The sequence below is a fragment of the Caloenas nicobarica genome, chromosome 37, assembly GCF_036013445.1.
Source record: "Caloenas nicobarica isolate bCalNic1 chromosome 37, bCalNic1.hap1, whole genome shotgun sequence".
Lineage (NCBI taxonomy): Eukaryota > Metazoa > Chordata > Aves > Columbiformes > Columbidae > Caloenas > Caloenas nicobarica.
The window spans coordinates 609745-637165 of record NC_088281.1 but is presented as its reverse complement, the minus strand read 5'-3'; the positions used below and the strand labels follow the sequence as shown (position 1 = coordinate 637165).

Genomic DNA, 27421 nt, shown 5'->3' with positions numbered 1-27421 from the left:
CGCCGCCAGCGCCCGGCACCACCCGAGGCTCCGCCCCCTCGCAGCCCCCGGCCCCTCGAAGGCCCCGCCCCCTCGCCCCTGCAGGCCCCGCCCCCCGTCCTGCAGCCCTCGCGTTCCCGCCGGCCCCGCCGCAAGCCCCGCCCACTCCCCCCCAGCTCCGCCCACTCCCCTTCCAAGCCCCGCCCACGCCACGCCCCTCAGCAGTCAAACCCCTTCAGGCCCCGCCCCTCTCTCAGGCTCCGCCCCCTCAGCCCCCGCCCCAAGCCCCACCCCCGCCCCTCGCAGGCCCCGCCCCTCGCAGGCCCCGCCCCTTCCAGGCCCCGCCCCCTCGCAGGCCCCGCCCAGCAGCCCCGCGCATGCGCACAGGCCCCGCCCAGCAGCCGCCGCGGCCCCAGCAGGTACCGGGCGGGCCGGGGGGGCCGGGGGCGGCGGCGGGACCCGCCGCATCATCCCCGCATCATCCCCGCATCATCCCCGCATCCCCCCCCACCCCGGCCCCGCCACCGCCAGCCGCTTCCCGGCCCCGCCGCCTGCAGCCCCGGCCCGGCCCGGCCCGGGCCCAGCGCGGGGCCTCCCCCGGTACCCGCGTCCCAGTGGACCCGGCTGCAGCCTGGTCCCCATCCCAGCGTCCCCCTCCCAGCGTCCCCATCCCAGCGTCCCCTCCCAGCGTCCCCATCTCAGTGTCCCCACCTGCATCCTGGTCCCCATCCCAGTGTCCCCATCCCAGCATCCCCATCCCAGCGTCCCCATCCCAGCGTCCCCATCCCAGTGTCCCCACCTGCATCCTGGTCCCCATCCCCGCGTCCCCATCCCAGCGTCCCCATCCCAGCATCCCCATCTGCAGCCTGGTCCCCATCCCAGCGTCCCCATCCCAGCATCCCCATCCCAGCGTCCCCATCCCAGTGTCCCCATCCCAGTAACCCCATCTGTATCCTTGTCCCCATCCCAGCATCCCCATCCCAGTGTCCCCATCTGCATCCTGGTCCCCATCCTAGTGGCCCCATCCCAGCATCCCCATCCCAGCATCCCCATCTGTATCCTGGTCCCCATCCCAGCGTCCCCATCCCAGTGTCCCCACCTGCATCCTGGTCCCCATCCCAGCGTCCCCATCCCAGCGTCCCCATCCCAGCATCCCCATCTACATCCTGGTCCGCATCCCAGCATCCCCATCCCAGCATCCCCATCCCAGCATCCCCATCCCAGTGGCCCCATCCCAGCATCCCCATCCCAGCATCTCCATCTGCCTTCTGGTCCCCATCCCAGCTTCCCCATCCCAGTGTCCCCATCTGCATCCTCGTCCCCATCCCAGCGTCCCCATCCCAGTGTCCCCATCCCAGTGTCCCCATCTGCATCCTCGTCCCCATCCCAGCATCCCCATCTGCATCCTGGTCCCCATCCCAGCATCCCCATCCCAGTGTTCCCATCCCAGCATCCCCATCCCAGCGTCCCCATCCCAGTGTTCCCATCCCAGCATCCCCATCCCAGCGTCCCCATCCCAGCTTCCCCATCCCAGCGTCCCCTCCCAGCGTCCCCATCCCAGCGTCCCCATCTGCATCCTGGTCCCCATCCCAGCATCCCTATCCCAGCGTCCCCATCCCAGTGTCCCCACCTGCATCCTGGTCCCCATCCCAGCGTCCCCTCCCAGCGTCCCCATCCCAGTAACCCCACCTGCATCCTGGTCCCCATCCCAGCATCCCCATCCCAGCGTCCCCATCCCAGCTTCCCCATCCCAGCGTCCCCTCCCAGCGTCCCCATCCCAGTGTCCCCATCTGCATCCTGGTCCTCATCCTAGTGGCCCCATCCCAGCATCCCCATCCCAGCATCCCCATCCCAGTGTTCCCATCCCAGCGTCCCCATCCCAGCATCCCCATCTGCCTCCTGGTCCCCATCCCAGCATCCCCATCCCAGTGGCCCCATCCCAGCATCCCCATCTGTATCCTGGTCCGCATCCCAGCGTCCCCTCCCAGCGTCCCCATCCCAGCATCCCCATCTGCCTCCTGGTCCCCATCCCAGCGTCCCCTCCCAGCGTCCCCATCCCAGTGTCCCCACCTGCATCCTGGTCCCCATCCCAGCATCCCCATCCCAGTGTCTCCATCCTCATCTCAGTATCCTCATTCTCATCCCAGTGTCCCACTGACCCCATCCCAGCATCCCCATCTGCATCCCAGTATCCCACTATCTCCATCCCAGTATCCCCATCTGCATCCTGGTCCTCATCCCAGTATCCCCATCCCAGTATCCCCATCCCAGTATCCCAGTGACCCCATCTCAGCATCCCCATCCACATCCCAGTATCCCCATCCTCATCCCAGTATCTCCATCCTCATCCCAGTGTCCCAGTAACCCCATCCTAGTATCCCCATTTCTGTCCCAGTATCCCATCCCAGCATCACCATCCTCATCGCAGTATCTCCATCCTCATCCCAGTATCCCAGTAACCCCTTTCCACTATCCCCATCCCTGTCCCATACCCCATCCTAGTATCCCCTTCCCATCCTAGTATTCCATCCCAGTATCCCCTCCCCATCCCAGTATCCCATCCCAGTACCCCATCCCAGTATCCCACCTCAGTACCCCATCCCAGTATCCCCTCCCCATCCCAGTATCCCACCCCAGTACCCCACCCCAGTATCCCCTCCCCATCCCAGTACCCCATCCCAGTATCCCACCTCAGTACCCCATCCCAGTATCCCCTCCCCATCCCAGTATCCCACCCCAGTACCCCACCCCAGTATCCCCTCCCCATCCCAGTACCCCATCCCAGTATCCCACCCCAGTACCCCATCCCAGTATCCCCTCCCCATCCCAGTACCCCATCCCAGTATCCCACCCCAGTACCCCATCCCAGTATCCCCTCCCCATCCCAGTATCCCATCCCAGTATCCCATCCCAGTACCGCATCCCAGTATCCCCTCCCCATCCCAGTATCCCATCCCAGTATCCCATCCCAGTATCCCTTTGCCATCCCAGTACCCCATCCCAGTATCCCATCCCAGTATCCCATCCCAGTATCTCACCCCAGTACCCCATCCCAGTATCCCCTCCCCATCCCAGTATCTCAGCCCAGTACCCCACCCCAGTACCCCATCCCAGTATCCCACCTCAGTACCCCATCCCAGTATCCCCTCCCCATCCCAGTATCCCACCCCAGTACCCCACCCCAGTATCCCCTCCCCATCCCAGTACCCCATCCCAGTATCCCACCTCAGTACCCCATCCCAGTATCCCCTCCCCATCCCAGTATCCCACCCCAGTACCCCACCCCAGTATCCCCTCCCCATCCCAGTACCCCATCCCAGTATCCCACCCCAGTACCCCATCCCAGTATCCCCTCCCCATCCCAGTACCCCATCCCAGTATCCCACCCCAGTACCCCATCCCAGTATCCCCTCCCCATCCCAGTATCCCATCCCAGTATCCCATCCCAGTACCGCATCCCAGTATCCCCTCCCCATCCCAGTATCCCATCCCAGTATCCCATCCCAGTATCCCATCCCAGTATCCCTTTGCCATCCCAGTACCCCATCCCAGTATCCCATCCCAGTATCCCATCCCAGTATCTCACCCCAGTACCCCATCCCAGTATCCCCTCCCCATCCCAGTATCTCAGCCCAGTACCCCACCCCAGTACCCCATCCCAGTATCCCCTCCCCATCCCAGTATCTCAGCCCAGTACCCCATCCCAGTACCCCATCCCAGTATCCCCTCCCCATCCCAGTATCCCATCCCAGTATCCCATCCCAGTATCTCAGCCCAGTACCCCATCCCAGTACCCCATCCCAGTATCCCTTCCCCATCCCAGTATCCCATCCCAGTATCCCACCCCAGTACCCCATCCCAGTATCCCCTCTCCATCCCAGTATCCCATCCCAGTATCCCATCCCAGTACCCCATCCCAGTATCCCCTCCCCATCCCAGTATCCCATCCCAGTATCCCATCCCAGTATCCCATCCCAGTATCTCACCCCAGTACCCCATCCCAGTATCCCCTCCCCATCCCAGTATCTCAGCCCAGTACCCCACCCCAGTACCCCATCCCAGTATCCCCTCCCCATCCCAGTATCTCAGCCCAGTACCCCATCCCAGTACCCCATCCCAGTATCCCCTCCCCATCCCAGTATCCCATCCCAGTATCCCATCCCAGTATCTCAGCCCAGTACCCCATCCCAGTACCCCATCCCAGTATCCCTTCCCCATCCCAGTATCCCATCCCAGTATCCCACCCCAGTACCCCATCCCAGTATCCCCTCTCCATCCCAGTATCCCATCCCAGTATCCCATCCCAGTACCCCATCCCAGTATCCCCTCCCCATCCCAGTCTCCCATCCCAGTACCCCTTCCCCCCCATTACCCCCACCCCCCATCCCCACACCATGGGGGAGGTGCTGTGACCCCCCCCCCACACTGTCGTCCCCCCCCAGACTGTCCCCATGACGAAGGAGCGCGGGGGTGGGGACCCCCCGGCGGGGGGGGGGACGCCGCCCCCCGACCCCCCCAGCCCCGTGGTGGAGCGACGCAAGAAACCGATGGTGCATCCGGCCGCCCCCGCCCCCCTGCCCAAGGACTACGGTGAGAGACCCCCCCGGACCCCCCCCAAACCCCCCATGGGGACAGGGAACCCCCCGAAGGAAACAGGGACCCCCATGGGCACAGGGACCCCCCCCCAAAGGAAACAGGGACCCCCATGGGCACAGGGACCCCCCCAAAGGAAACAGGGACCCCACGGCACAGGGACCCCCCCAAAGGAAACACGGACCCCATGGGCACAGGGACCCCCCCAAAGGAAACAGGGACCCCATGGGCACAGGGACCCCCCCCCCAAAGGAAACAGGGACCCCCTCCCCAGGGAACCCCATGGGCACAGGGACCCCCCCAAAGGAAACAGGGAGCCCACGGCACAGGGACCCCCCCCCCCAAAGGAAACAGGGACCCCCATGGGCACAGGGACCCCCCCCAAAGGAAACAGGGACCCCACGGCACAGGGACCCCCCCCCCAAAGGAAACAGGGAACCCCACGGCACAGGGACCCCCCCCCCCAAAGGAAACAGGGACCCCATGGGCACAGGGACCCCCCCAAAGGAAACAGGGACCCCCCGGCACAGGGACCCCCCCAAAGGAAACAGGGACCCCATGGGCACAGGGACCCCCCCCACAAAGGAAACAGGGACCCCACGGCACAGGGACCCCCCCCCCAAAGGAAACAGGGACCCCATGGGCACAGGGACCCCCCCCCCCAAAGGAAACAGGGACCCCAAGGCACAAGGATCCCCCCAAAGGAAACAGGGACCCCCTGGCACAGGGACCCCCCCAAAGGAAACAGGGACCCCATGGGCACAGGGACCCCCCCAAAGGAAACACGGACCCCATGGGCACAGGGACCCCCCCAAAGGAAACAGGGGCCCCATGGGCACAGGGACCCCCCCCCCCAAAGGAAACAGGGACCCCAAGGCACAAGGATCCCCCCAAAGGAAACAGGGACCCCCCGGCACAGGGACCCCCCCCCCCAAAGGAAACAGGGACCCCCCGGCACAGGGACCCCCCCCCCAAAGGAAACAGGGACCCCCTGGCACAGGGACCCCCCCCCCAAAGGAAACACGGACCCCATGGGCACAGGGACCCCCCCAAAGGAAACAGGGACCCCATGGGCACAGGGACCCCCCCCAAAGGAAACAGGGAGCCCCATGGGCACAGGGACCCCCCCAAAGGAAACACGGACCCCATGGGCACAGGGACCCCCCCAAAGGAAACAGGGGCCCCCCGGCACAGGGACCCCCCCAGGGACAGGGACCCCCCCCAGGGAATCCCATGGCACAGGGACCCCCCCCAAAGGAAACAGGGACCCCCCGGCACAGGGACCCCCCCAAAGGAAACAGGGACCCCCCCCAGGAAAACGCCGTGGGCACAGGGCCCCCCCCATGGGAACAGGGGACCCCCGACAAGGACAGAGCCCCCCCCAAAATAAAGGGACCCGGGTGTGGATTCTCTGCTGGCTGATCTGTTCTTGTGCACCACGTGGTGTCCCCCCCATGTCCCCTTGTGTCCCCCCATGTCCCCCCATGTCCCCCCCATGTCCCCTTGTATCCCCCCATGTCCCCCTGTTTCCCCTCCCATATTCCCCCCACATCCCCCCCCACGTCCCCCCACATCCCCCGCCATGTCCCCCCCATGTCCCCCCCATGTCCCCCATGTCCCCCCATGTCCCACCATGTCCCCCCTCCCATGTCCCCCCATGTCCCCCCACGTCCCCCATGTCCCCCCATGTCCCCCCTCCCATGTCCCCCCGTGTCCCCCCATGTCCCCCTGTTTCCCCTCCCATATCCCCCCCACGTCCCCCCATGTCCCCCCATGTCCCCCCTCCCATGTCCCCCCACGTCCCCCCATGTCCCCCCATGTCCCCCCTCCCATGTCCCCCCACGTCCCCCCATGTCCCCCCATGTCCCCCCTCCCATGTCCCCCCACGTCCCCCCATGTCCCCCCCATGTCCCCCATGTCCCCCCATGTCCCCCCCACCATGTCCCCCCCACGTCCCCCCATGTTCCCCCATGTCCCCCCTCCCATGTCCCCCCATGTCCCCCCATGTCCCCCTGTTTCCCCTCCCATATCCCCCCCCACATCCCCCCCCATGTCCCCCCGTGTCCCCCATGTCCCCCCATGTCCCCCCTCCCATGTCCCCCCATGTCCCCCCCATGTCCCCCCCATGTCCCCCCATGTCCCCCCATGTCCCCCTGTTTCCCCTCCCATACCCCCCCCACGTCCCCCCCCACATCCCCCCATGTCCCCCATGTCCCCCCATGTCCCCCCCGTGTCCCCCTGTTTCCCCCCACGTCCCCCATGTCCCCCACCATGTCCCCCCCATGTCCCCCCATGTCCCCCTGTTTCCCCTCCCATACCCCCCCCACGTCCCCCCCCACATCCCCCCATGTCCCCCATGTCCCCCCATGTCCCCCCCGTGTCCCCCTGTTTCCCCCCACGTCCCCCCATGTCCCCCACCATGTCCCCCCCATGTCCCCCCATGTCCCCTCATGTCCCCCCCCCATGTCCCCCCATGCCCCCCCATGTCCCCCATGTCCCCCATGTCCCCCATGTCCCCCCCCATGTCCCCCATGTCCCCCTGTTTCCCCCCCCATGTCCCCCTGCTTCCCCTCCCATACCCCCCCCACATCCCCCCCCATACCCCCCCCACATCCCCCCCCATGTCCCCCCGTGTCCCCCCCGCGTCCCCCCCCAGCATTCACGTTCTTCGACCCCAACGACTCTCTGTGCCGGGAGATCCTGCTGGACCCGCGCACCAGCGTCCCCCAGCTCTTCGCCATCCTGCGCCAGTGGGTGCCCCAGGTGCAGCACAACGTGGACGTCATCGGCAACGAGGTGACAAGCGGGGACACGGCGGGGGGGGGGGTGGCACCGCGGCGGCGGGGGGACCCGGGGGCTCACTGCTGCTGCCGGCCAGATCCTGCGCCGCGGCTGCCACGTGGACGACCGGGACGGACTGACGGACATGACGCTGCTGCACTACGCGTGCAAGGCCGGGGCGCACGGAGTGGGTGGGTGGCACGTCCCTCGTGTCCCCCGTGTCCCCGTGTCCCTGTCCCCCATGTCCCCGGTTCTGGTGTCCCCACATCACCAGGGTCCCGGTGTCCCCAGTGTCCCCCTGTCCCCAGTTCTGGTGTCCCCACATCACCAGGGTCCCGGTGTCCCCAGCGTCCCCATGTCCCCAGTTCTGGTGTCCCCACATCACCAGGGTCCCGGTGTCCCCAGCGTCCCCATGTCCCCAGTTCTGGTGTCCCCACATCACCAGAGTCCCGGTGTCCCCAGTGTCCCCATGTCCCCAGCATCCCCATGTCCCCGGTTCTGGTGACCCCACATCACCAGGGTCCCCATGTCTTGGTGTCCCCAGTGTCCCCCTGTCCCCGGTTCTGGTGTCCCCACATCACCAGGGTCCCGGTGTCCCCAGTGTCCCCATGTCCCCAGTTCTGGTGTCCCCACATCACCAGGGTCCCGGTGTCCCCAGTGTCCCCATGTCCCCAGTTCTGGTGTCCCCACATCACCAGGGTCCCGGTGTCCCCAGTGTCCCCCTGTCCCCGGTTCTGCTATCCCCACATCACCAGGGTCCCAGTGTCCCCAGTGTCCCCACGTCCCCAGTTCTGGTGTCCACATGTCACCAGGGTCACCAGTGTCCCCATGTCCTGGTGTCCCCCATGTCCCCATGTCCCCATGTGTCTGTCCCTCATGTCCCCAGTTTTGGTGTCCACATGTCACCAGGGTCACCAGTGTCCCCATGTCCTGGTGCCCCCAATGTCCCCATGTCCCCAGTTCTGGTGTCCACATGTCACCAGGGTCACCAGTGTCCCCATGTCCTGGTGTCCCCCTTGTCCCCATGTCCCCATGTCCCCATGTCCCCATGTGTCTGTCCCTCATGTCCCCAGTTTTGGTGTCCACATGTCACCAGGGTCACCAGTGTCCCCATGTCCTGGTGCCCCCAATGTCCCCATGTCCCCAGTTGTGGTGTCCCCACATGACCAGGGTCCCCATTGTCGCCACCCCCGTGTCCCCATGTCCCCACGTGTGTCCCCAGGTGTCCCCGCGGTGCCGTCCCCACGTCCCCACGTCCCCACGTGTGTCCCCAGGTGTCCCCGCGGGTGCCGTCCCCGCGTCCCCATGTCCCCACGTGTGTCCCCAGGTCTCCCCTCGGTGGCATCCCTGCGTCCCCATGTCCCCACGTGTGTCCCCAGGTGTCCCCGTGGGTGCCGTCCCCATGTCCCCACGTCCCCATGTCCCCACGTGTGTCCCCAGGTGTCCCCACGGGTGCCGTCCCCGCGTCCCCATGTCCCCACGTGTGTCCCCAGGTGTCCCCGTGGGTGCCGTCCCCATGTCCCCACGTCCCCATGTCCCCACGTGTGTCCCCAGCTGTCCCCACGGGTGCCGTCCCCGCGTCCCCATGTCCCCACGTGTGTCCCCAGGTGTCCCTGCGGGTGCCGTCCCCACGTCCCCATGTCCCCACGTGTGTCCCCAGGTGTCCCCGCGGGTGCCATCCCTGCGTCCCCATGTCCCCACGTGTGTCCCCAGGTGTCCCCACGGGTGCTGTCCCCGTGTCCCCATGTCCCCACGTGTGTCCCCAGGTGTCCCCGCGGGTGCCGTCCCCGCGTCCCCATGTCTCCATGTCCCCACGTGTGTCCCCAGGTGTCCCCGCGGGTGCCGTCCCTGTGTCCCCACGTCCCCATGTCCCCACGTGTGTCCCCAGGTGTCCCCGCGGGTGCCGTCCCCACGTCCCCATGTGTGTCCCCAGGTGTCCCCGCGGGTGCCATCCCTGCGTCCCCATGTCCCCACGTGTGTCCCCAGGTGTCCCCACGGGTGCTGTCCCCGTGTCCCCATGTCCCCACGTGTGTCCCCAGGTGTCCCCGCGGGTGCCGTCCCCGCGTCCCCATGTCTCCATGTCCCCACGTGTGTCCCCAGGTGTCCCCGCGGGTGCCGTCCCTGTGTCCCCACGTCCCCATGTCCCCACGTGTGTCCCCAGGTGTCCCCGCGGGTGCCGTCCCCACGTCCCCATGTGTGTCCCCAGGTGTCCCCGCGGGTGCCATCCCTGCGTCCCCATGTCCCCACGTGTGTCCCCAGGTGTCCCCACGGGTGCTGTCCCCGTGTCCCCATGTCCCCACGTGTGTCCCCAGGTGTCCCCACGGGTGCCGTCCCCGCGTCCCCATGTCTCCATGTCCCCACGTGTGTCCCCAGGTGTCCCCGCGGGTGCCGTCCCTGTGTCCCCACGTCCCCATGTCCCCACGTGTGTCCCCAGGTGTCCCCGCGGGTGCCGTCCCCGCATCCCCATGTCCCCACGTGTGTCCCCAGGTGTCCCCGCGGGTGCCATCGCCACGTCCCCATGTCCCCACGTGTGTCCCCAGGTGTCCCCCCGGGTGCCGTCCCCGTGTCCCCATGTCCCCACGTGTGTCCCCAGGTGTCCCCGTGGGTGCCGTCCCCGTGTCCCCGTGTCCCCACGTGTGTCCCCAGGTGTCCCCGCGGGTGCCGTCCCCGCGTCCCCATGTCCCCACGTGTGTCCCCAGGTGTCCCCGTGGGTGCCGTCCCTGTGTCCCCACGTCCACATGTGCCCACGTGTGTCCCCAGGTGTCCCCGTGGGTGCCGTCCCCATGTCCCCACGTCCCCATGTCCCCATGTGTGTCCCCAGGTGTCCCCGCGGGTGCCGTCCCCGTGTCCCCATGTCCCCACGTGTGTCCCCAGGTGTCCCTGCGGGTGCCGTCCCCATGTCCCCACGTGTGTCCCCAGGTGTCCCCGCGGGTGCCGTCCCCGTGTCCCCGTGTCCCCACGTGTGTCCCCAGGTGTCCCTGCGGGTGCCGTCCCCATGTCCCCACGTGTGTCCCCAGGTGTCCCTGCGGGTGCCGTCCCCGTGTCCCCATGTCCCCACGTGTGTCCCCAGGTGTCCCTGTGGGTGCCGTCCCCATGTCCCCATGTCCCCATGTCCCCACGTGTGTCCCCAGGTGTCCCCACGGGTGCCATCCCTGCGTCCACATGTCCCCACGTGTGTCCCCAGGTGTCCCTGCGGGTGCTGTCCCCGTGTCCCCATGTCCCCACGTGTGTCCCCAGGTGTCCCCATGGGTGCCGTCCCCGCGTCCCCATGTCTCCATGTCCCCACGTGTGTCCCCAGATGTCCCCGCGGGTGCCGTCCCCGTGTCCCCACGTCCCCATGTCCCCACGTGTGTCCCCAGGTGTCCCCGCGGGTGCCATCCCCACGTCCCCATGTCCCCACGTGTGTCCCCAGGTGTCCCTGTGGGTGCCGTCCCCGTGTCCCTATGTCCCCACGTGTGTCCCCAGGTGTCCCCGTGGGTGCCGTCCCCGTGTCCCCACGTCCCCATGTCCCCACGTGTGTCCCCAGGTGTCCCCACGGGTGCCATCCCCGTGTCCCCATGTCCCCACGTGTGTCCCCAGGTGTCCCCGTGGGTGCCATCCCCATGTCCCCACGTCCCCATGTCCCCACGTGTGTCCCCAGGTGTCCCCGCGGGTGCCATCCCCGTGTCCCCATGTCCCCATGTGTGTCCCCAGGTGTCCCCACGGGTGCCATCCCCGTGTCCCCGTGTCCCCACGTGTGTCCCCAGGTGTCCCCGCGGGTGCCATCCCCACGTCCCCATGTCCCCACGTGTGTCCCCAGGTGTCCCTGTGGGTGCCGTCCCCGTGTCCCTATGTCCCCACGTGTGTCCCCAGGTGTCCCCGTGGGTGCCGTCCCCGTGTCCCCACGTCCCCATGTCCCCACGTGTGTCCCCAGGTGTCCCCACGGGTGCCATCCCCGTGTCCCCATGTCCCCACGTGTGTCCCCAGGTGTCCCCGTGGGTGCCATCCCCATGTCCCCACGTCCCCATGTCCCCATGTGTGTCCCCAGGTGTCCCCGCGGGTGCCATCCCCGTGTCCCCATGTCCCCACGTGTGTCCCCAGGTGTCCCCGTGGGTGCCGTCCCCGTGTCCCCACGTCCCCATGTCCCCACGTGTGTCCCCAGGTGTCCCCACGGGTGCCATCCCCGTGTCCCCATGTCCCCACGTGTGTCCCCAGGTGTCCCCGTGGGTGCCATCCCCATGTCCCCACGTCCCCATGTCCCCACGTGTGTCCCCAGGTGTCCCCGCGGGTGCCATCCCCGTGTCCCCATGTCCCCATGTGTGTCCCCAGGTGTCCCCACGGGTGCCATCCCCGTGTCCCCGTGTCCCCACGTGTGTCCCCAGGTGTCCCCGCGGGTGCCATCCCCACGTCCCCATGTCCCCACGTGTGTCCCCAGGTGTCCCTGTGGGTGCCGTCCCCGTGTCCCTATGTCCCCACGTGTGTCCCCAGGTGTCCCCGTGGGTGCCGTCCCCGTGTCCCCACGTCCCCATGTCCCCACGTGTGTCCCCAGGTGTCCCCACGGGTGCCATCCCCGTGTCCCCATGTCCCCACGTGTGTCCCCAGGTGTCCCCGTGGGTGCCATCCCCATGTCCCCACGTCCCCATGTCCCCATGTGTGTCCCCAGGTGTCCCCGCGGGTGCCATCCCCGTGTCCCCATGTCCCCACGTGTGTCCCCAGGTGTCCCCGTGGGTGCCATCCCCGTGTCCCCGTGTCCCCACGTGTGTCCCCAGGTGTCCCCGCGGGTGCCGTCCCCGCGTCCCCATGTCCCCACGTGTGTCCCCAGGTGTCCCCGCGGGTGCCGTCCCCATGTCCCCACGTGTGTCCCCAGGTGTCCCTGCGGGTGCCGTCCCCGCGTCCCCATGTCCCCACGTGTGTCCCCAGGTGACCCCGCGGCCGCCGTGCGGCTCTCGACGCGGCTGCTGGCGCTGGGGGGGGACGTGGGGCTGCGCAGCCGCTGGACCCACATGAACGCCCTGCACTACGCGGCTTATTTCGACGTCCCCGAGCTGATCCGCACCCTCCTGCGGGCGGGGGCACCTCGAGGTGAGGGGGGGACATGGGGACATGGGGGGGACAGGGGGGACAGGGGGACATGGGGACATGTGGGACATGGGGGGACATGGGGGGGAAGGGGGACATGGGGACATGTGGGACATGGGGGGACATGGGGACGTGGGGGGACAGGGGGGACATGGTGGGGACAGGGGGACATGGGGACATGTGGGACATGGGGGGACAGGGGGACATGGGGACATGTGGGACATGGGGGGACATGGGGACATGGGGGGACAGGGGGGACATGGGGGGACAGGGGGACATGGGGGACATGGGGGGGACAGGGGGACATGGGGACATGTGGGACATGGGGGGACATGGGGACGTGGGGGGACAGGGGGGACATGGTGGGGACAGGGGGACATGGGGACATGTGGGACATGGGGGGACATGGGGACATGGGGGGACAGGGGGGACATGTGGGACATGGGGGGACATGGGGGACATGGGGGGGACAGGGGGACATGGGGACATGTGGGATATGGGGGGACATGGGGACATGGGGGGACAGGGGGGACATGGGGGGACAGGGGGACATGGGGGACATGGTGGGGACAGGGGGACATGGGGACATGGGGGAACAGGGGGGACATGGGGACATGGGGGGACAGGGGGGACATGGGGATATGGGGGGGACATAGGGACAGGACATGTGGACAGAATAGGGGGGTACACGGGGGGACATGGGGCAATGTGGGGACATGGGGACAGGACATGGTGGGGATATGTGGGACATGGAGACATGGCAGGGACACGGGGACATGGGGGGACAGGGGGACATGGGGACATGGGGGGACAGGGGGGACATGGGGGGACAGGGGAGACATGGGGGGACATGGGGGACATGGGACATGGCAGGGACATGGGGACATGGTGGGGGCAGGGGAGACATGGGGGGACATGGGGACACATGGGACACGTGGGACGTGGGGGGACATGGGGGACATGGGGGGACACGGGGACATGGGGACATGTGGGACATTGGGGGACATGGGGGGACACGGGGACATGGGGACATGTGGGACATGGGGGGACATGGGGACATGGGAGGGACATGGGGACATGGGGGGACATGGGGACAGGAAACTGGGGTCCCCAGCGGGAAGGACTTTGGGGTCAGGGCCCCCCATGTCCCGTGTCCCTCGGGATGGGGCGTCCCCGCTCCGCGCCTCAGTTTCCCCCTCCCCGCAGTGCTGCACTCGACCTGCAGCGACTTCAGCCACGGGACGGCCCTGCACATCGCGGCCTCGAACCTCTGCCTGGGCGCCGTGCGCTGCCTCCTGGAGCACGGGGCTGACCCTGCGCTGAGGGTACTGGGAGCACTGGGTTATACTGGGAGCACTGGGTTATACTGGGAGGGACTGGGTTAGACTGGGATGGACTGGTTTATGCTGGGATGGACTGGTTTATACTGGGAGGGACTGGGGGCTGCACATCGCCCCCTCGAACCTCTGGCTGGGCGCCGTGCGCTGCCTCCTGGAGCACGGGGCTGACCCTGCGCCGAGGGTACTGGGAGCACTGGGTTATACTGGGAGCACTGGGTTATACTGGGAGGGACTGGGTTATACTGGGAGGGACTGGGTTATACTGGGAGAGACTGGGTTAGACTGGGAGGGACTGGTTTATACTGGGAGGGACTGGGGGCTGCACATCCCGGCTTCGAACCTCTGCCTGGGCGCCGTGCGCCGAGGGTACTGGGAGCACTGGGTTATACTGGGAGCACTGGGTTATACTGGGAGGGACTGGTTTATACTGGGAGCACTGGTTTATACTGGGAGGGACTGGTTTATACTGGGAGGGACTGGGGGCTGCACATCCCGGCCTCGAACCTCTGCCTGGGTGCCGTACGCCGAGGGTACTGGGGGCACTGGGAGGGACTGGGGGGCACTGGGAGCACTGGGAGGGGACGGGGTGGCACTGGGAGCACTGGGAAGGACTGAGGACACCGGTGTCATTGTCCCCGTCACATTATTGGGGTTCTAGAGCACATGGGGACTCTGGGGCTGCATTATTGGGGTTCTATGGGGCCTGGGGGATTTTGGGGTCCCCTTAACACCCCCCGCTTGTCCCCCCCAGAACTGCAAAGGGCAGGTGGTGGCCCAGGTGTCCCCAGACCCCATAGATATGGGGACATCGGGGTCATTGTCTGCATCACATTATTGGGGTTCTAGAGCACATGGGGACTCTGGGGCTGCATTATTGGGGTTCTATGGGGTCTAGAGGGTTTTGGGGTCCCCTTAACACCACCTGCTTGTCCCCCCGAGAACTGCAAAGGGCAGGTGGTGGCCCAGGTGTCCCCAGACCCCATAGATATGGGGACACTGGGGTCATTGTGCCCATTGGGTTCTATGGGGTCTGGGGACTCTGGGGCTGCATTATTGGGGTTCTATGTGGTCTAGAGGGTTTTGGGGTCCCCTTAACACCCCCCGCTTGTCCCCCCGAGAACTGCAAAGGGCAGGTGGTGGCCCAGGTGTCCCCAGACCCCATAGATATGGGGACACCGGGGTCATTGTGCCCATTGGGTTCTATGGGGTCTGGGCATTCTGGGGCTGCATTATTGGGGTTCTATGGGCTCTGGGGCTGCATTATTGGGGTTCTATGGGGCCTGGGGGATTTTGGGGTCCCCTTAACACCCCCCGCTTGTCCCCCCCAGAACAGCAAAGGGCAGGTGGCGGCCGAGGTGGTCCCGGACCCCACGGATATGGGTCTGGACCGCGCGGACGCAGCCTCGGCCGCCCGGGAGCTGCGGCGGCTGCTGCTGGACGCGGTTCCCTTGAGCTGCAGCCTCCCCCGCGTCACCCTCCCCAACTACGACAACCTGCCCGGGAACCTCATGCTGCTCTGCCTGGGGCTGCAACTGGGCGACCGCGTCCGCATCGAGGGCGGCAAGGTGGGGGGCACCCCCAAAATGGGGTTTGGGGGGGACAGGGGGGGCGGTACGGGGTGGGATATGGGGATGGGGGGGGGGAAAGGGGGTTTGGGGGGGGATAATGGGGGGTTTGGGGTGCATAGAGGGGTTTGGGGGTACATAGAGGTGGGTCTGGGTGGAGAGAGGGGTTTTGGGGTGCATAGGGGGGTTTGGGGTGCACAGAGGGGGTTGGGGGCCTGGGGACACCCCAAAAAGGTGCAGGGGACCAGGGATGCTCTGCATGGGGATGCAGGGATTGCATGGGGGGAGAGGGGGTTTGGGGGGGGATAGTGGGGGGTTTGGGGTGCATAGAGGTGGGTCTGGGGTGGAGAGAGGGGTTTTGGGGTGCACAGGGGGGTTTGGGGTGCACAGGGGGGTTTGGGGGCCTGGGGACACCCCAAAAAGGTGCAGGGGACCAACATGCTCTGCATGGGGATGCAGGGATTGCATGGGGGAAAGGGGGTTTGGGGGGGGATAATGGGGGGTTTGGGGTGCATAGAGGTGGGTCTGGGTGGAGAGAGGGGTTTTGGGGTGCACAGGGGGGTTTGGGGTGTATAGGGGTATTTTGGGGGCCTAGGGACACCCCAAAAAGGTGCAGGGGACCAAGGATGCTCTGCATGGGGATGCAGGGATTGCATGGGGGGAAAGGGGGTTTGGGGGGTATAGTGGGGGGATAATGGGGGGTTTGGGGTGCATAGAGGTGGGTCTGGGGTGGAGAGAGGGGTTTTGGGGTGCACAGGGGGTTTTGGGGTGTACAGGGGGGTTTGGGGGCCTGGGGGCACCCCAAAAAGGTGCAGGGGACCAAGGATGCTCTGCATGGGGATGCAGGGATTGCATGGGGGGAAAGGGGGTTTGGGGGGGATAGTGGGGGGATAATGGGGGGTTTGGGGTGCATAGAGGTGGGTCTGGGGTGGAGAGAGGGGTTTTGGGGTGCACAGGGGGTTTTGGGGTGCACAGGGGGGTTTGGGGTGTATAGGGGTATTTTGGGAGCCTGGGGGCACCCCAAAAAGGGGCAGGGGACCAGGGATGCTCTGCATGGGGATGCAGGGATTGCATGGGGGGAAAGGGGATTTGGGGGGGATAATGGGGGGTTTGGGGTGCATAGAGGGGTTTGGGGGTACATAGAGGTGGGTCTGGGTGGAGAGGGGGGTTTTGGGGTGCACAGGGGGGTTTGGGGTGTATAGGGGGTTTTGGGGGCCTGGGGACACCCCAAAAAGGTGCAGGGGACCAAGGATGCTCTGCATGGGGATGCAGGGATTGCATGGGGGGATAGGGGGTTTGGGGGGATAGTGGGGGGATAATGGGGGGTTTGGGGTGCATAGAGGTGGGTCTGGGTGGAGAGAGGGGTTTTGGGGTGCACAGGGGGGTTTGGGGTGTATAGGGGTATTTTGGGGGCCTGGGGACACCCCAAAAAGATGCAGGGGACCAAGGATGCTCTGCATGGGGATGCAGGGATTGCATGGGGGGAAAGGGGGTTTGGGGGGATAATGGGGGGTTTGGGGTGCATAGAGGGGTTTGGGGGTAGATAGACGTGGGTCTGGGGTGGAGAGAGGGGTTTTGGGGTGCACAGGGGGTTTTGGGGTGCACAGGGGGGTTTGGGGGCCTGGGGACACCCCAAAAAGGTGCAGGGGACCAAGGATGCTCTGCATGGGGATGCAGGGATTGCATGGGGGGAAAGGGGATTTGGGGGGATAGTGGGGGGATAATGGGGGGTTTGGGGTGCATAGAGGGGTTTGGGGGTACATAGAGGTGGGTCTGGAGTGGAGAGAGGGGTTTTGGGGTGCACAGGGGGGTTTGGGAGCCTGGGGACACCCCAAAAAGATGCAGGGGACCAAGGATGCTCTGCATGGGGATGCAGGGATTGCATGGGGGGATAGGGGGTTTGGGTGGGATAGTGGGGGGTTTGGGGTGCATAGAGGGGTTTGGGGGTACATAGAGGTGGGTCTGGGGTGGAGAGAGGGGTTTTGGGGTGCATAGGGGGGTTTGGGGTGCACAGGGGGGTTTGGGGGCCTGGGGACACCCCAAAAAGGTGCAGGGGACCAGGGATGCTCTGCATGGGGATGCAGGGATTGCATGGGGGGAAAGGGGGTTTGGGGGGGATGCCGGATCTGTGGGAGGTCAGGGGAGGATTTTGGGGTACAGGAGAGGGTTTGGGGGTGCAGGAGGCACCCAGACCCCCCATTCCCCGCCCCAGGAAGGGACCCTGCGGTTCTGCGGCACCACGGCCTTCGCCAGCGGCCAGTGGGCCGGCGTGGAGCTGGACGAGCCCGAGGGGAAGAACGACGGCAGCGTGGGGGGGGTGCGCTACTTCATCTGCCCCCCCAAACAGGGTATGCACCCCCCCGGACGCCTGGGTCCCCCCGGGACACCCCCGGACACCTGGGTCCCTCGGGGAAAGCTCCGGATGCCTGGGTCCCTTGGGAACACCCCCGGATGCCTGGGTCCCTTTGGGGCACTCCTGGGTCCCTCGGGGACACCCCCGGATGCCTGGGTCCCTTTAGGGCACTCCTGGGTCCCTTGGGAACACCCCCGGATGCCTGGGTCCCACAGGGGCACTCCTGGGTCCCTCGGGGACACCCCCGGATGCCTGGGTCCCTTTAGGGCACTCCTGGGTCCCTTGGGAACACCCCCGGATGCCTGGGTCCCACAGGGGCACTCCTGGGTCCCTCGGGGACACCCCCGGATGCCTGGGTCCCTTTGGGGCACTCCTGGGTCCCTTGGGAACACCCCCGGATGCCTGGGTCCCTTTGGGGCACTCCTGGGTCCCTCGGGGACACCCCCGGATGCCTGGGTCCCTTGGGGACACCTCTGGGTCCCTTTGGGGCACTCCTGGGTCCCTCAGGGACACCCCCGGATGCCTGGGTCCCTTTAGGGCACTCCTGGGTCCCTTGGGAACACCCCCGGATGCCTGGGTCCCTTTGGGGCACTCCTGGGTCCCTCGGGGACACCCCCGGATGCCTGGGTCCCTTGGGGACACCTCTGGGTCCCTTTGGGGCACTCCTGGGTCCCTCAGGGACACCCCCGGATGCCTGGGTCCCTTTAGGGCACTCCTGGGTCCCTTGGGAACACCCCCGGATGCCTGGGTCCCTTTGGGGCACTCCTGGGTCCCTCGGGGACATCCCCGGATGCCTGGGTCCCCTTGGGGCACTCCTGGGTCCCTCGGGGACACCCCCGGATGCCTGGGTCCCTTGGGGACACCTCTGGGTCCCTTTGGGGCACTCCTGGGTCCCTCAGGGACATCCCCGGATGCCTGGGTCCCTTTGGGGCACTCCAGGGTCCCTCAGGGACATCCCCGGACGCCTGGGTCCCTTTGGGGCACTCCTGGGTCCCTCAGGGACACCCCCGGATGCCTGGGTCCCTTGGGGACACCTCTGGGTCCCTTTGGGGCACTCCTGGGTCCCTCAGGGACATCCCCGGATGCCTGGGTCCCTTTGGGGCACTCCAGGGTCCCTCAGGGACATCCCCGGACGCCTGGGTCCCTTTGGGGCACTCCTGGGTCCCTTGGGGACACCCCCGGATGCCTGGGTCCCTTTGGGGCACTCCTGGGTCCCTCGGGGACATCCCCGGATGCCTGGGTCCCTTTGGGGCACTCCTGGGTCCCTCAGGGACACCCCCGGATGCCTGGGTCCCTTGGGGACACCTCTGGGTCCCTTTGGGGCACTCCTGGGTCCCTCAGGGACATCCCCGGATGCCTGGGTCCCTTTGGGGCACTCCAGGGTCCCTCAGGGACATCCCCGGACGCCTGGGTCCCTTTGGGGCACTCCTGGGTCCCTCGGGGACACCCCCGGATGCCTGGGTCCCTCTGGGGTTGGTGGGCCACCCCGGATTGCCTTGCGGTGGGGGGGTTGGGGGATCCCCCGTCGGGGGGGGTGTCCTCCGTCCCTGGGGCCGTACTGGTCCGTACTGGTTTGTACTGGTCCGTACTGGTTTGTACTGGTTTCCCCGCAGGCGTCTTCGCCTCCGTCTCCAAGATCTCCAAGGCGGAGGAGCAACCCCCGGCGCCCTCCCCGCCCCGCACCCCCCCGGAGCCCCCGGCCCGACCCCCCCACAAGACCCGCAAGGACAAGAGAGGTACGGCCGGACGCCTGGGTCCCTCCCGGATGCCTGGGTTCCCCCCCCGGGATCCCCCTTGGATACTGGGTGGGGTCAGGTGGGGGCGTGGCTGGGAAGAAGGGGCGGGGTCAGGTGGGGGCGTGGCTGGAAGGAAGGGGCGGGGTCAGATGGGGCGTGGCTGGACAGAAGAGGCGGGGTCAGGTGGGGGCGTGGCTGCAGTTTAAGGGGCGGGGTCAGGCGGGGGTGTGGCGGCAGTTTAAGGGGCGGGGTCAGGTGGGGGCGTGGCTGCAGGGGAAGGGGCGGGGTCAGGCAGGGGCGTGGCAGCAGTTTAAGGGGCAGGGTCAGGTGGGGGCGTGGCTGGAAGGGGCGGGGTCAGGCGGGGGCGTGGCTGCAGGGGAAGGGGCGGGGTCAGGCGGGGGCGTGGCTGGAAGGAAGGGGCAGGGTCAGGTGGGGGCGTGGCTGTGGGGAAAGGGGCGGGGTCAGGCGGGGGCATGGCTGGAAGGGGCGGGGTCAGGCGGGGGCGTGGCTGCGGGTTAAGGGGCGGGGTCAGGCGGGGGCATGGTCTCCTTGAGGTTGCCCAGGGAGGGGCTGCGCGGTGGGCGGGGCCGGAAGGGGCGTGTCCATGGTGACCCCGCCCACAGCCCCCCGCAGGCGGGGCGGGGCGTGGCTGGACCGCGAGGGGCGCCGGGTGGCGCCGGGGGACGCGGTGCTGGTGGCCGGACAGAGACCGGGACGGGCCCGGTTCTACGGGCGCACCGACTTCGCCCCCGGTCAGAGACCCCCCCGGGACCCCCCATGGGACCCCCTGACCTGGGAACCCCCCATTGGATCCCCCCAGGACCCCCCCATGGGACCCTCTGACCTGGGACCCCCCCCATGACCCCCCATGGGACCCCCCCCATGGGACCCCCTGACCTGGGACCCTCCCCAGGAACCCCCCATTTGATCCTCCCATGACCCCCCATGGGACCCCCGCCTTGGGACCCCCCATGGGACCCCCTGACGTGGGACCCCCCCCATGACCCCCCATGGGACCCCCCCCATGGGACCCCCTGACCTGGGACCCTCCCCGGGAACCCCCCATTTGATCCTCCCATGACCCCCCATGGGACCCCCGCCTTGGGACCCCCCATGGGACCCCCTGACCTGGGACCCCCCCAGGACCCCCCCATGGGACCCCCCACCTTGGCACCCCCCCGGGAACCCCCCATTGGATCCCCCGGGACCCCCCCATGAGACTCCCCCCCCACCGGGAGACCCCAAGGACCCCCCCATGGGGACCCCCCTGTGACCCTCCGATGGGACCTTCCCCCTTGGGACCCCCCATGGAACCCCTGTGACCCCCCTGCCATGGGACATTCCCCTCCTTGGGGACCCCCCCACATGTGTCCCCCCCCAGGTTACTGGTTCGGGGTGGAGCTGGACTCGGCGGGGGGGAAACACGACGGGTCGGTTTTCGGGGTGCGTTATTTCTCCTGCCCCCCCAAACACGGCGTCTTCGCGCCCCCGTCCCGCGTGCAGAGGTAACGGGGGCACGGGGGGGGGGACAGGGGACACGGGGACATGGCGGGGACGGGGGACATGGTGGGGACACGGGGACACAGGGGGAGAACGTGGGACATGGAGGGACATAGGGATGGGGGGGGACAGGGGACATGGGGACACGTGGACATGGGGGGGACTGGGGACATGGGGGGACACAAGGACACAGGGGGACACGGGGGGGACACAGGGATGGGGGGACACGGGGGGGACATGGGGACGGGGGCGGACAGGGGACATGGGGACATGGGGACATGGCGGGGACTGGGGACATGGGGGGACACAGGGACGGGGGGACACAGGGGGGGACATGGGGATGGGGGGGACACGGGGGGACATGGGGATGGGGGGGACAGGGGACATGGGGACATGGGGACATGGGGGGGACTGGGACACAGGGGGACATGGGGGGACTGGGGACAGGGGACACATGGGGACAGGGGACATGGGGGGGACGTGGGGACCCGGGGTGGACATGCGACGTGGGGCTTCACGGGGGACATTGCGGGGGGTGACCCGAGCGGGGGGTCATGTCCGTGTCCCCGTGTCCCTTCGCTGACCCCCCTGACCCCCCGCCAGGGTCGGGGGTCCCCGTGAGGAGCCGGGCGGGGGCGCCGCCCCGGAGAAAAAGGACCAGCCGGTGACCGGTGCGTGCTGATTGGCTGGCGGCCGGGGCGGATGCGCCGCTGATTGGCTGGCGGCCGGGGCGGATGCGCCGCTGATTGGCTGGCGGCCGCTGCGGATGCGCCCCTGATTGGCTGGAACCCCCGGGGCCGGGTTTTAGCGCTCCCTGCGGGCTGGGGGGGCTGTGGCCGTGACCCCCCCGTGTCCCCCTGGTGTCCCCAACATGTCCCTTGATGTTCCCCCCCAGTGTCACAGCCCAAGCGCAACTTCCCAGCGGTCCGGACCCCCAAGGACATCACCTCAGAGAGCTCCTTCTCCAGGTGGGGGAGGCACCCCATGATTGGGGGGGGGACATGGGGACATGTGGGGACAGGGGACACGGGGAGGGACGTGGGGACATACGGGGGAGACATGGGGACATGGGGGGACAGGGGACACAGGGGGGCATGGGGACATGGGGGACAGGGTACATGGGGGGACATGAGGACACGGGGGGGACAGGGGGACATGGGGGGACATGGGGACATGGGGGGACACAGGGACATGGAGGGACCCGGGGGACGCAGGGGCACATGGAGGGGACGTGGGACATGGAGACGTTGGGACACGGTGGGACATGGGGGGACAGGGGGACATGGGGGACACACAGGGACATGGGGGGACATGGGGACATGGGGGGGACAGGGACTTGAGGACATGGAGGGACAGGGGGCTGGGGGGGATACAGGGACATGGGGGGACAGGGGGACATGGGGAGACAGGGGGACATGGGGGGGACATGGGGGGACAGGGGGACATGGGGGGACAGGGGACATGAGGACATGGGGCCGGGGGGACACAGGGATATGGGGGACAGGGGGACATGGGGGACACACAGGGACATGGAGACATGGGGGGACACGGGGGGACATGGGGGGACAGGGGGACATGGGGGGGACACAGGGACATGGAGGGGACACAGGGACATGGCGGGGACATAGGGACATGGGGGGGACATAGGGACATGGGGGGACAGGGGGACATGGGGGGACACAGGGACATGGGGGGACATGGAGACATGGGGGGACAGGGGGACATGGGGGGACACAGAGACATGGGGGACACATGGGGACAGGGGCCACAGTCCCCCCCCGACGCCACGGTGTCCCCGCCGTGTCCCCAGGTTACTGTTCTGCTGCTGGTTCCCCTGGATGCTCCGGGCCGAGATGCAGTCGTAACCCCGCCCCTCCCCCCCCGCCTGGCTGCCCCGCCCCCCCCACCCCCCCCTCCCCCCCCCCCAGTGCCTTGCTCCCCTCCCCCCACCCCGGGGAACACGTCATGTGACCCCCGACCCCCCCAGCCCCTCCCCCTTGCGCCAGGATGTTCACTCTGGAACCTACTGATGACAGTGACTGAGGGAGGGGGTGAGTTAAGGCCCCTCCCCTAACCCCAATTTTGGGCTGTTCACTCTGGAACGTACTGATGACAGTGATGGGGATGAGCTGCCGCCCCCCCCGCTCCCTCCCCAGCTCCTTGGTTGGGCTGTTCACTCTGGAACCTACTGACGACAGTGACTGAGGGAGGGGGTGAGTTAAGGCCCCTCCCCTAACCCCAATTTTGGGCTGTTCACTCTGGAACCTACTGATGACAGTGATGGGGATGAGCTGCCGCCCCCCCCGCTCCCTCCCCAGCTCCTTGGTTGGGCTGTTCACTCTGGAACCTACTGACGACAGTGACTGAGGGAGGGGGTGAGTTAAGGCCCCTCCCCTAACCCCAGTTTTGGGCTGTTCACTCTGGAACCTACTGACTACAATTGGGCGAGGAGGAGTTTAGACCAGGGCCCCCATTCCTGAGCCGTTAACCCTGGAAACTACTGATTACACCCTGGGCAGGGGGAGGAACTGGTTTATACTGGTTTGGTGGATTCTCCTCCCCCCTCTCCCTCCCCCTGCCCCCGCCAAAAAGGGACCCAGGCGTCCGGGAGGCCCAATGTCATCGTGCCCCCCCCCCCCTCCCCCGCAGTAGCAATAACGTCCCCTCCCCCCGCAATCGTGTGAGTGGCTTTAATGTCCCCCCGCCCCGTGTCCCAACACCCCCCCCCCCCCCGCTGCCCCATGGACCCCCCCGGACCCGCTTGTGCCACCAATAAACACCTTTGTACGTCCCACGGCTCGAAAATGGGGGGGACGGACGGACAGGAGGACACCTTGGGGGGGGGGGTCAGAGGGACCCTTTTTGGGGGGGGGGGTGGGACATATGGGGACCCCAAAACTGGGTCATGGGGGGACACGGGGATAGCGGCTGGGGGGGGGAACAAGTGCCACGGGATGGCCACGCCCCCTCAGCTGCCTAAGTGGCTCCGCCCACCCGGCTCGTGGCCACGCCCCCTTCTCCGTGGGGGCCGCTTGGCCCCGCCCCTTGGAAACTCGGCCCCGCCCCTTGGAAACTCGGCCACGCCCCTCGGAACTCGGCCACGCCCCTTGGAAACTCGGCCCTGCCCCTTGGAAACTCGGCCCCGCCCCTTGGAAACTCGGCCCCGCCCCTTGGAAACTCGGCCACGCCCCTTGGAAACTCGGCCCCGCCCCTTGGAAACTCGGCCACGCCCCTCGGAACTCGGCCACGCCCCTTGGAAACTCGGCCCCGCCCCTTGGAAACTCGGCCCGCCCCTTGGAAACTCGGCCCCGCCCCTTGGAAACTCGGCCACGCCCCTTGGAAACTCGGCCCCGCCCCTTGGAAACTCGGCCACGCCCCTGGAAACTCGGCCCCCCCGCCCCTCAAAACTCGGCCCCGCCCCTCAAAACTCGGCCCCGCCCCCGGAAACTCGGCCCCGGCCCCCGGAAACGCGGCCCCGCCCCTGCCGGACGCCTGGGTCCCGGGTGGTTCCCTCGGCCGCTCCCGCTGCCGCCGCCGGACCCGCAGGTACCGGGACCCCCCCCGGGCACCCCCCCGGTCCTTCCCCCCCGTAGCGGCTCCGTGACTCGGCCCCGGCCCCGCCCGGTTCCCGGAAACCCCTCCCGGAAGCGGAAGGGCCCGGGGGAGCGGGGTCTATAGGCCCCGGGGTGTTTATAGGGCCCGGGGGGATCTATAGGGCGCGGGGCGGGTTGTCTATGGGTTCAGGGGGTCTATAGGGCCGGGGGGGTCTGTAGGACCAGGGAGAATCTATAGCGTGGAGGAGGTGTCTATAGGTCCAGAGAGTCTATAGGTCCAGGGGGGTCTATAGGGCTGGGGGGGTCTATAGGTTCAAGGGGGCGGGTCTGTAGAGCCCGGGGAGGGTTGAGGGGGGGTCTATAGGGTCTGGAGGAGCCTATAGCTCCATATGGTGTCACTTAACGCCGCTCTCTGCTTGTTTTGCAGCCTCTCCCAGTCGTCCCAGTGCCCCCCCGGCGCTCCCAGTAACCCCCAGTGCCCCCCCCAGTGCTCCCAGTAACCCCCAGTGCCCCCCCCGGCGCTCCCAGTAACTCCCAGTGCCCCCTACAGTGCTCCCAGTAACCCCCAGTGCCCCCCCAGTGCTCCCAGTAACCCCCAGTGCCCCCCCCAGTGCTCCCAGTAACCCCCAGTGCCCCCCCGGCGCTCCCAGTAACCCCCAGTGCCCCCCCCAGTGCTCCCAGTGCCCCCCCAGTGCCCCGCCCAGTGCTCCCAGTGCCCCCCCAGTGCCCCCCCCAGTGCTCCCAGTAACCCCCAGTGCCCCCCCCGGCGCTCCCAGTAACCCCCAGTGCCCCCCCCGGCGCTCCCAGTAACCCCCAGTGCCCCCTACAGTGCTCCCAGTAACCTCCCAGTGCCCCTCCCAGTGCCCCCCCCAGTGCTCCCAGTAACCCCCAGTGCCCCCCCAGTGCCCCCCCCAGTGCTCCCAGTAACCCCCAGTGCCCCCCACAGTGCTCCCAGTGCCCCCCCAGTGCTCCAAATAACCCCCAGTGCTCCCAGTAACCTCCCAGTGCCCCCCCAGTGCCCCCCCCAGTGCTCCCAGTAACCTCCCAGTGCCCCCCGCCCCGTTTTGGGGACCATGTTCCTGGTGAAGGGGCTGCTGGGGGGGGGCGGGGGCGGGGGCGGGGGGGGGCGCTCCCCGGGGGCATCGGCTCCGTGCTGGGGGGGCTGCTGAGCGGGGGGGGCGGCGGCGGCGGGGCCGGGGGGGCCATGCAGGTGCTGGGGGGCGTCATCAGCGCCATCAGGTGAGGGGACACGGGGGGCGTTGGGGACATTGGGGGGACATTGGGGGGGCATTGGGGACATGGGGTTGGGGGGGCATTGGGGATATTGGGGGGCATTGGGGGCATTGGGGACGTGGGGTTGGGGGGGCATTGGGGACATGGGGGGACATTTGGGACATTGGGGACATTGTGGGGGCATTGGGGGCATGGCGGGGGCACTGGGGACATTGTGGGGCATTGGGGACATGGGTTTGGGGGGGCATTGGGGACATTGGGGGGCATTTAGGACATTGGGGATAATAGGGGGGCATTGGGGACATGGGATTGGGGGGGCATTGGGGACATGGGGGGACATTTGGGACATTGGGGACATGGGGGGGCACTGGGGACATTGGGGGGCATTGGGGACATTGGGGAGACATTGGGGACATGGGGGGACATTTGGGACATTGGGGACATGGGACATTTGGGACATTGGGGACATTGGGGGGCACTGGGGACATTGGGGGGCATTGGGGACATTGGGGGGGCACTGGGGACATGGGGGGCACTGGGGACATTGGGGGGGCATTGGGAACATGGGGTTGGGGGGACACTGGGGACATGGGGGGACATTTGGGACATTGGGGACATGGGGGGGCACTGGGGACATTGGGTGGGCATTGGGAACATGGGGTTGGGGGGGCATTGGGATATTGGGGACAATGGGGGGACATTGGGGACATTGCGGGGGCATTGGGGACATTGCGGGGGCATTGGGGACATGGGGTTGGGGGGGCATTGGGGACATTGGGGGGCATTTGGGACATTGGGGATAATAGGGGGACATTGGGGACATGGGGTTGGGGGGACATTGGGGACATGGGGGGACATTTGGGACATGGGGTTGGGGGGACATTGGGGATATTGGGGACAATGGGGGACATTGGGGACATTGCGGGGGCATTGGGGACATGGGGTTGGGGAGACATTGGGGTCATGGGGAGACATTTGGGACATTGGGGACATGGGATGGGGGGACATTGGGGACATTGGGGACATTGTGGAGACATTGGGGACATGAGGTTGAGGGGTCATTGGGGACATGGGGGCAACATTGGGGACGTGGGGGGACATTGGGGACACGGGGGGTCATTGGGGACATTGGGGGGCATTGGGGACATGGGGGGGGCACTAGGGACATTGTGGGGCATTGGGGACATGGGGGCAACATTGGGGACATCGGGGGACATTGGGGACATGGGGTTGGGGGGTCATTGGGGACACGGGGGGGTCACCCCACATCACCCCATCTCCCCCCACAGCGAAGCGGCCGCCCATTATAACCCCGAACCCCCAGTAAGTGCCCCCCGACCCCACATTTCAGGGTCTCCCCCCACCTTGGGGTCCCCCCCCCAGGTTTTGGGGGGGGGTGGGCTGTCCCTCTGACCCCCCCCCCCCGTGTGTGTTCCCCCCCCAGCCCCCCGCACCCACATTTCGGCCGTTGACGCCAACGAGAGCGACGAGGTTCGGCAGTTCCGGCGCCTCTTCGCGCAGCTGGCGGGGGACGTGAGTGACAGCGGGGACCCCCCCGAACCCCAAAACCCCCCCAGGACCCCCTGGATCCCCCTGACCCCCCCCAAACCCCAAAACTCCCCCAAGACCCCCCCCAGATCCCCAAACCCCAAACCCCCCCCCCCGGGACCCCCCCGGATCCTCCTGACCCCCCTGAACCCCAAAACCCCCCTGGGACCCCCCCCGCAGA

At 67.6% G+C, this 27421-nt stretch overlaps 2 protein-coding genes across 2 annotated transcripts in view; both read left to right on the top strand.

Moving 5' to 3' along the window:
• Positions 1-351: 351 nt before the first annotated feature.
• Positions 352-23667, top strand: CLIP3 (CAP-Gly domain containing linker protein 3). The gene is made up of 14 exons (XM_065655177.1): positions 352-398; positions 4422-4569; positions 7229-7368; positions 7451-7544; positions 12253-12414; positions 13618-13736; positions 15080-15316; positions 17529-17664; positions 19283-19405; positions 20029-20157; positions 20787-20910; positions 21509-21576; positions 21801-21873; positions 22716-23667. Exons 1-14 carry the CDS (start codon positions 357-359, stop codon positions 22768-22770), a joined length of 1650 nt encoding a protein of 549 aa, XP_065511249.1. The 5' UTR covers positions 352-356; the 3' UTR covers positions 22771-23667.
• A 1583-nt stretch (positions 23668-25250) lies between these two features.
• LOC136001044 (calpain small subunit 1-like) overlaps positions 25251-27421 on the top strand; it is a 7038-nt gene continuing 4867 nt past the window's right edge. Inside the window, 4 exon segments of the mRNA XM_065655090.1 lie at positions 25251-25584; positions 25587-25698; positions 26982-27019; positions 27137-27225. Coding sequence (XP_065511162.1) covers positions 25533-25584; positions 25587-25698; positions 26982-27019; positions 27137-27225 — 291 coding nt within the window. The 5' untranslated portion in view covers positions 25251-25532.

Coding starts and splice junctions, on each gene's coding strand:
- CLIP3 (XM_065655177.1), top strand. CDS start 357: ATGCGCACAGGCCCCGCCCAGCAGCCGCCGCGGCCCCAGCAG. Junction 4,570..7,228: donor CCCCCTGCCCAAGGACTACG/GTGAGAGACCCC, acceptor GTCCCCCCCCAG/CATTCACGTTCTTCGACCCC. Junction 19,406..20,028: donor GACCCGCAAGGACAAGAGAG/GTACGGCCGGAC, acceptor CCCCGCCCACAG/CCCCCCGCAGGCGGGGCGGG.